Raw genomic sequence first — 9,520 nt, forward strand, 5'->3', positions numbered from 1 at the left:
CTTTATTATCTATTTTGTGTATCGATCTTCCAGTTTACTCGTATTCATATCTATACATACACTACCGTTCAAAAGTTTGGGGTCACTTAGAAATGTCCTTGTTTTGAAAGAAAAGCAAATTTTTTTGTCCTTTAAAATAACATCAAATTGATCAGAAATACAGTGCAGACATTGTTAACGTTGTAAATGACTATTGTAGTTGTACCCGCAAAACACCAGTCTCAACGTCAACAGTGGAGAGGCGACTCCGGGATGCTGGCCTTCTAGGCAGAGTTGCAAAGAAAAAGCCATATCTCAGACTGGCCAATAAAAAGAAAAGATAAAGATGGGCAAAAGAACACAGACACTGGACAGAGGAACTCTGCCTAGAAGGCCAGCATCCCGGAATCGCCTCTTCACTGTTTACGTTGAGACTGGTGTTTTGCGGGTACTATTTAATGAAGCTGCCAGTTGAGGACTTGTGAGGCATCTGTTTCTCAAAATAGACACTCTAATGTACTTGTCCTCTTGCTCAGTTGTGCACCGGGGCCTCCACTCCTCTTTCTATTCTGGTTAGGGCCAGTTTGTGCTGTTCTGTGAAGGGAGTAGTAACAGCGTTGTACGAGATCTTCAGTTTCTTGGCAATTTCTCGCATGGAATAGCCTTCATTTCTAAGAACAAGAATAGACTGATGAGTTTCAGAAGAAAGTTATTTGTTTCTGGCCATTTTGAGCCTGTAATCGAACCCACAAATGCTGATGCTCCAGATATTCAACTAGTCTAAAGGACAGTTTTATTGCTTCCTTAATCAGGACAACAGTTTTCAGCTATGCTAACATAATTGCAAAAGGGTTTTCTAATGATCAATTAGCCTTTTAAAATGATAAACTTGGATTAGCTAACACAACGTGCCATTGGAACACAGGAGTGATGGTTGCTGATAATGGGCCTCTGTACGCCTATGTAGATATTCCATTAAACATCAGCCGTTTCCAGCTACAATAGTAATTTACAACATTAACAATGTCTACACTGTATTTTTGATCAATTTTATGTTATTTTAATGGACAACAAATGGACATTAAACAAGGACATTTCTAAGTGACCCCAGACTTTTGAAAAGTTGTGTAAGTGTATCCATATTTATCTTCATAGTGTTTATGTACAGACTGGGAACTTGCTTTCAATGATGAAACCAATCTATCGCTCATGATTAGCTGGCCAGACCAGCGTGCACAGATTTTGAGACTCACTCTCCACGTCCAGCATGATGGTGACTTCGGTGGTGCCCATGTTGTTGGTGGCGTTGCAGATGTACTCTCCAGAGTCTGCCCGGCCAACACTGGGCAGGATCAGCGTGTTGTCCACTACCTTATGTCTCCAGGGAAGAGGGGCACGCAGCTTAGACCACGTGATCTTAGGGACAGGGAAGCCTGAAGAGTTGATTTTGAAAACACAATGAATATCAGCGTGTGAAAAGGACTTGTACAGTCAATTATTTGTCTTGCCAATTCTATGCTCTTAGCAAAGATGAGGTGACTATAACATCCATTTCCTCTCAGCTCTCATTTGCATAATTTCATTTTACTTAAAACTATTCTCTGGGGCCTCCCGGGTGGCGCAGTGGTCTAGGGCACTGCATCGCAGCGCTAGCTGCGCCACCAGAGTCTCAGGGTTCGCGCCCAGGCTCTGTCGCAGCCGGCCGCGACCGGGAGGTCCGTGGGGCGACGCACAATTGGCCTAGCGTCATCCGGGTTAGGGAGGGTTTGGCCGGTAGGGATATCCTTGTCTCATCGCGCTCCAGCGACTCCTGTGGCGGGCCGGGCGCAGTGCGCGCTAACCAAGGGGGTCAGGTGCACGGTGTTTCCTCCGACACATTGGTGCGGCTGGCTTCCGGGTTGGAGGCGCGCTGTGTTAAGAAGCAGTGCGGCTTGGTTGGGTTGGGCTTCGGAGGATGCATGGCTTTCGACCTTCGTCTCTCCCGAGCCCATACGGGAGTTGTAGCGATGAGACAAGATAGTAATTACTAGCGATTGGATACCACGAAAATTGGGGAGAAAAGGGGGGTAAAAAAATAATAAAATAAAAAGTATTCTCTGCACTAACAAGTATCAGTACAAACAATACAACAAGTATTCTTTGCTATAGTACTCATTTGTGTAATTTAAAGGTGGATTAGTTACCGCGAGCGTCGCATCTCAGTGTGGTGCTCTGTCCCTCCACCACCACCATGAGGGGATCGGGCACAGAGGCACGGGGCGTGACGGGCACCTGGCCAGCCCCCTCCACGATCACCTCCACCCTGGTCTCTGTGGTGCCCTCGTCGTTGCGGGCTGTGCACACGTAGGTACCACTGTCCTCTGGACGGGCCACGAGGACCTGCGGAAGGGGAACAGCATTACCGGGTCTGCCCAGCGTAGAATACATAGCACACCCTGTCATTTAGTTTAGCGCGAAAATGAATGACATCCAAATACTAGGGCAGGTTACCCAGACACAGATTAAGCCTAGTCTTACACCAAGAAGCCCTTTGAATTGAGAACATTGGATTAAACTTAATCTGGGTTTAGGAAAACAGCCTTTAATCTTCCATGTACAGCACAAAAGCTCAGTAACAATGACTTGGAGGTTTCATAGGAAGTTGAGGATCAGGAACACAAATGCAGTACACTACCTGCATGACGGCGTTGGACTCCATGGGCACAGGGCTGCTAAGCATGGTGTTGCGGGCGCTTTCCAGTCTGTGCCATGTGACAGATGGACGTGGCTCCCCGGAAGCCTGGCACTCCAGGTTAATGGGTTCACCCATCCTGACTTGCACGGGCCCCTGAGGGGTGACGGTCGCTACAGGAGACTCTGGAAGGAAGGATGACATCATCAGGACGAACAACCATTTGGTCACTCTGTTGCCACGGCAATTACTAAGGGGGTCGTAACAGAGGGCAGATGCTCACAGTGAATCACATCAGAAACATCAACACCATATGTGTGTGTTGTGCTGTGTGTGTGTGTGTGTGTGTGTGTGTGTGTGTGTGTGTGTGTGTGTGTGTGCGTGTGCCATACCTCTGATGATCAGAGAGACGATACTCTGGGTGATTCCAAACAGGTTGGTAGCCACACAGTTGTAGGTGCCCTGGTTGCTAGGGCGGGCGTCAGCGATGGTGATGACAGTGCCGTAATGGCCAACCTTCACATTGTCTACAGAATTAAAGGTTTCATGTGGAATCTTTTAGTCTGTCAAGTACATCTCTGACAAGCAGCAACTTTGTGTGTTTGATTAAAAACATAGCTAAATATGAAGGAAATGTAACTGGATACAGACTATATTATAGTACTATATATTACTGTAGATATTGCAGGTAGTTTGCTTGTGTGGATAATGACATGATTCTGACATCTGAAATGAATATTACTAAAATACATTAAAGTACCACTTAAGTAGTTTTTTTGGGTATCTGTACTTTACTTTACTATTTATAAGTTTGGCAACTTTTACTTCACTACATTCCTAAAGAAAATAATGTACTTTTTACTCCATGCATTTTCCCTGACACCCAAAAGTATTCGTTATACAGTATTTTGAATGCTTAGCAGGACAGGAAAATTGTCCAATACATCCCTGGTCATCCCTACTGCCTCTGATCTTGCGGACTCACTAAAGGGAAAGAGGGATACCTAGTCGGTTGTACAACTGAATGCATTCAACTGAAATGTGTCTTCCGCATTTAACCCAACCCCTCTGAATTAGAGAGGTGCGGGGAGCTGCCATAATCGACATCCACGTCTTCGGCGCCGGGGAACAGTGGGTTAACTGCCTTGCTCAAGGGCAGAACAACAGATTTTTACCTTGTAAAAAGCTCAGGGATTCGATCCAGCAACCTTTCGGGTTACTGGCCCAATTCTCTAACCACTAGGTTACATGCTTCGTTTGTAAATTATGTCCGAGGGTTGTAGTGTGCCCCTTGCTATCCGTAAATTTAAAAAACATGAAAATTGGGCAGTCTGGTTTGCTTAATATGAGCAATTTTGATACTTAAGTATATTTTTGCAATTTCATTTACTTTTGATACTTAAGTATATTTAAAACCAAATACGTTTAGACTTTTACTCAAGTAGTATTTTACTGGGTGACTTTCACTTTTACTTGAATCCTTTTCTACTAAGGTATCTTTACTTTTACCCAAGTATGAAAATTGGGTACTTTTTCCACCACTGACTTTTTAAATAATGGGAGGGGCCTCACCAGGAAGGGGCTGGTTGTTGGACAGTTTCCACTCCAGCCGTATGGGCTCTGCTCCACCGTAGACTCTGCACTTGAAGCTGGCTGACTCTCCCTGTCGCAACGATGCACTGTGGGGCTCAATGGAGATGATGGGGGTCTGCAGACCTGCTCCAGGAAACACACACCATTACAACAGGACAACATTTCCTCTACTCACTCCAGTTCACTTTGGTTCTAATCCTACAACATTTACCAGACGGTGTACTGTAAGTACCAGATCATGATACTATAGGTCTAGACTCTAGAGCCTCCACGGGAAGCAAATACAGAACATGAGAAACTAGAAACCCAGGAAAGTTTGAACCAGGATGAGATCAGTGTGGAATAGAAAAACATACTCTCTGAGGTCACTTTAGGGAGGGTTGGGAAAACAAACAACTGGAAAAGTACCACCGTACCTGACAAAAGGCCACTAAATAAAGTTCTCTAGAAAAACAGAAGTTCCTACTGTATATGCCTCTGGCTGCGTCACCGTCATCCCTGGTGATATTAGTGGGGAGGATAGTTTCATTGTTAAGTCAGTGTACTGTCACAGAGAGAATGGCTTAGCGACTTACGAGAGGAGGTGGCAGTGACTGAGACAGAGACTGAGGCCTGACGGACAGGAGTACCAGGCCCTCCCTCCACAAGACAGATATACTTCCCAGAGTCATCGGGACCGGCAGAGAGGATACGCAGCTTGGTGCCCAGAACCTACACACATACACACACACACACACACACACACACATTTAAGTCATTTACATTTACATTTAAGTCATTTAGCAGACGCTCTTATCCAGAGCGACTTACAAATTGGTGCATTCACCTTATGATATCCAGTGGAACAACCACTTTACAAATAGTGCATCTAAACTCTTACACACACACACCACACACACACACACCACACACACACACACACACACACACACACACACACACACACATACACACACACACACAGTACATATGAGTGACTATTCAGCTGAAATAAACAGAACAAATCTTCATGACATTAACAATTGGCTTTTACTAGCTGTGCGTGTGTGTGTGTGTATTCCAACCTGGTGATTGGCGGACAGGCGTCCGCTTTCCCTCCTCCAGGTGACAGCAGGTGGGGGGTTACCAGGGACAAAACAGTTGAGGTCCAGGCTCTGTCCCTCCTGGACGTCAGCTATGGAGGGCTGGATGGTGATGACTGACGAGATGGTGTCTCCTCCTATTGCTACACAGCAACAAACACAGGATACAGACATTTACTAAAGTTATATTACTGTCAACACACAGCAGTACTCCTCTGGGGTACGTTGACTGGGTCGTGTTCAGTCGTGCGAAAAATGTTTTGAAACAGAATGAATCAGTACTATCTGAACTTGTCCACTAAAATACAGCAGGTTTTATATATTGTTGCACAGCATTTTAAAATGTGTACCCTACTGAAAACGATCCAAGTGCGACCTCTCACCTCTATTGACGGTGACCTCGATGCGAGCCTCTGAGGATCCGATGGAGTTGGTGCCCACACACAAGTAGGTGCCAGAGTCAGACGACTTGATGTTAGGGATTAGCAGGGTGCCAATGTCTGTGCGCTCCATACTGGCCTAGAGAGGACACGGCAACGAGCAAGAAGAGGGATGAAGACTATGTCACAATGGCCTTAGACACAAACGACTACTGTGGTATGAAGTACATGACAATGATAATGTCTCTACCCAAATCCAATAGACGAAACACCTACTCTATAAACATTGGATTTCACAGACCACAAATGGTGCAAACAACAGACATACTTGACATGATTTTTAATCAACGAGGCAATACCAACAAAATCACATAGCAGGTGGATCTTCAGCATATATATATATATACACCATTGTTATATGGTTGTGATTTGTAACAATGTTTGTGTTATAATAATCATTAAAAAGGCTTTTCAGGTATTGCTGTGCCTTGCACGAAAGAAAACAAAAATCAAACCAGTTGGTTGGTTGTTGAGAACAGCAATGTTTAGTTTCATCAACATTACTATGATGATTTTACAGTAAAAAATGTTGAATTGACAACAAATAATGATCACTATTGAAATAGTTACCAATGACATACAGTAGATGTCTTTGACACTAGTTAGTAGTAGACTACAGTAGGTATAGTAGTATGTTTTGTAGTCCATAGTAGTATGTTTTTGGATACTTTTGTACACTTAAAATAATCGTTGTTGAAATGATTCAGTACAATGTTGACAGGAATGGGAAACTGTTAGGGAATTAAGATACATGACATAGGGCTTTGAGCCAATGGTTTCATCACAGGCCAAACAAATCTTCTCTATCCATGTATGAAATCACTGGAAATGCATTACAGATGTTTACTAATACTTACAACATCATCAACCCTATGCCTTCATTTCTAAATGAATCCCAATGTTCAACAACCAAACACAATGGTAAGACAGCGTGATCCTCTTTTCTAATGGGGAAATAATCAGCCTGTGTATGGTGATGTGAAATTGAGTCCCTAAGCAACTACTTTACACTTAACTATAATTGACAGTGGGGTGGACCTTGTCAATATTTAAAACCTTATAAAACATCAGCGTATAAAATGGACCAGTGTTATGGCTGAGAATACACAGCAGTACACCTAAAGAGAATTTAAAGGGGTGTGTCTAGAGAAAATTTAAAGGGGTGTTACTAAATGGAGAATTTAATGGGGTGTGTCTAGGTAGAGAATTTAAAGGGGTGTGTCTAGGTAGAGAATTTAAAGGGGTGTGTCTAGGTAGAGAATTTCAAGGGGTGTGTCTAGGTAGAGAATTTAATGGGGGGTGTCTAGGTAGAGAATTTAAAGGGGTGTGTCTAGGTAGAGAATTTAATGGGGTGTGTCTAGGTAGAGAATTTAAAGGGGTGTGTCAGGGCTGGGATGGGTGGATTACAGTATCTGGGAGGTGGTGGTGGTGTGGCATCCATCCGTGGACAAAGCTGCTTAGCTCCGGCCTAGTCGACCGTGAGGGCCAGGCTAAAGTGAGCAGAAGCCGTGGCGGGCCCGGCTCAATGTGTGTCTGAACCCATTCACAAGTTTTCAAAGCAATCCATTTGCGAGAGCACACAGAATTTCTGCGTGGCCGCACGACAGAGCCTGAGTCCCCATGGGAAAAGCTGACACAACGCTGAAGCTGTCTGAGGCAGAACAAAACAGAGCCCTGAGCATCGGCTGGCGGAGGAGACACGAGGTACGGAGGGACTAACCCAAAGCGCCTCGAGGGGGACAAGTGCCTGGCATGAGGAGACTATGTCCCAAATACCTAGCTACGCCCTGGGGCCTTGGCGTGTACATACAGGAATAATAATATGAGCAAAATGGTAAATAGTTGGTTTAGGAAACAAATATGTCAGGGATGATATGATGATGTTAGGGCTGGGAATTGAGAGGGGCCTCACGATACGATATTTTCACAATACTTAAGTGCCTATACCATATGTATTGCGATTCTCACAAATCTATATGTATTGCGATTCGATACTGTGATTTTATTGCGGATTGATGTTCCAAACATATTGCTCACTATATATCTGCTGCAGAGAGACAAGAGACAGCATGAAAAATGAGTTTTGATCAGTCAGGGAAATAAAAGTGCTGAAAACATGTTGGGTCACTATTTAAAAAGCTATAGGATGAAAAACACCGGCGTATAGACAACTAGCCCTAGCTAAAGTAATGTAGCTACAGTAGCCAAAACTTTTTTTTACAAATCGATACCTGGAGCCAAATATCAATCCAAAAATAATATTGTGACATGTAACTGTATCAATTTTTCCCCCATCCCTAATGATGGTGGATAAATTAGAAAATGAAGGACATGGATGGATGGAACATTTATAAGACAAAAACAACAACTAAACCATGCCATAAGAAGAGCTTCACACCCAGCTTGCTGTTGTTGTTGTTGATGATGTTTTTTTACCAGTAATACTGAACTACTTTTTCTCATGGAGACTTTGTGAGCAGCTATTTGCTTGAAATGAATTAATGGCAGTTACTGTGTGTGATGATGAATCAAAGACACGTTTGATCATGCATTTAGTTGACAGTGTGTTTAGGTAAGGTCAGTAGAGGACAACAGGTGGGAAGTAAGAGACGTGACAGATAGATAGACAGACAGACGTAAAGACAGGACAGATGGACAGACCTGCAGCTCCTCAATACGTCTCTGTAACACATCGAGACTGTTGCTTTTAAACTGATGGAAACCGTGAGAAGGAATGGCCTGAGCAAAACGTCAAGGAAAAAAGGGTGGGAATAAAAAAAGGGAGGAAGGAAACACAAGAAGGAAAAAAACAATAAAGATTGGTCAAAATACTGTGGTCAAAATACTGGTCAAAATACTGAAAAAGAATTCACTTTTTCACCAACACAATCCTTTCAATAGCATGGTGAGATACCAGCACCCAATACTGTATACCAGGGATGTCAAACATATGGCTCGCGGGCCGGATCCGGATCACTAGGGGGTCCAATCCGGCCCACAGGTGGTTTGAGTAAAATAAAAAATAAAAAAACAAATCCAAACTGTGTAGAAATGGTAATGGATCTATATTCATACAGTTTCTTGACTGTCCAGCTCGCTAATAATCACTAGACAGTCAGGAAGCATAGAGAATTCCAAAAACAATGGATAAAGGACCATTTTTGGCAAATTTGGACGGCAAGGAAATATAACACATTTTCCGGACCTCGTTGAAGACTGAATGCGGCCCCCGGGGCAAAGTGAGTTTGACACCCCTGCTGTATACAATACATACAGTGAGTGAGTTGAGAAAGTATTCATACTCCTTGGACTTATTCCACATTCCTAAATTCGAAAAGGATTCAAATTTTAAAAAATTCACCTATCTACACACAATACCCCATAATGACAAAGTGAAAACATGTTTTAAAAAATGTTTGTAAATGTATTGAAAATCAAATACAGAAATATCTTATTAAATACTTTGTAAAAGCACCTTTGGCAGCGATTACAGCTGTGAGTGTCACGTTCTGACCATAGTTCTTGTGTGTTGTGCTTGTTTTAGTGTTGGTCAGGACGTGAGCTGGGTGGGCATTCTATGTTGTGTGTCTAGTTGGTCTGTTTCTGTGTTCGGCCTAATATGGTTGTCAATCAGAGGCAGCTGTCAATCGTTGTCCCTGATTGGGAATCATATATAGGTGGCTTGTTTTGTGTTGGGGATTTGTGGGTGGTTGTTTCCTGTCTTTGTGTTTTCTCTGCACCAGATAGGGCTGTAT

At 43.4% G+C, this 9,520-nt stretch overlaps 1 protein-coding gene across 14 annotated transcripts in view; it reads right to left on the reverse strand.

Moving 5' to 3' along the window:
* hspg2 (heparan sulfate proteoglycan 2) overlaps nt 1-9,520 on the reverse strand; it is a 176,020-nt gene that overhangs the window by 23,875 nt on the left and 142,625 nt on the right. For all 14 annotated transcript variants that reach the window (XM_070447994.1, XM_070447993.1, XM_070447992.1 and 11 more), the window contains 8 exons: nt 5,709-5,844; nt 5,308-5,468; nt 4,819-4,954; nt 4,223-4,366; nt 3,043-3,177; nt 2,654-2,835; nt 2,163-2,358; nt 1,233-1,412 (listed from right to left, as the gene is read on the reverse strand). In XM_070447994.1, coding sequence (XP_070304095.1) covers nt 1,233-1,412; nt 2,163-2,358; nt 2,654-2,835; nt 3,043-3,177; nt 4,223-4,366; nt 4,819-4,954; nt 5,308-5,468; nt 5,709-5,844 — 1,270 coding nt within the window. The remainder of the gene's footprint in view (nt 1-1,232; nt 1,413-2,162; nt 2,359-2,653; nt 2,836-3,042; nt 3,178-4,222; nt 4,367-4,818; nt 4,955-5,307; nt 5,469-5,708; nt 5,845-9,520) is intronic.

This window comes from Salvelinus sp. IW2-2015, linkage group LG17 (genome assembly GCF_002910315.2).
Source record: "Salvelinus sp. IW2-2015 linkage group LG17, ASM291031v2, whole genome shotgun sequence".
Taxonomy (NCBI): domain Eukaryota; kingdom Metazoa; phylum Chordata; class Actinopteri; order Salmoniformes; family Salmonidae; genus Salvelinus; species Salvelinus sp. IW2-2015.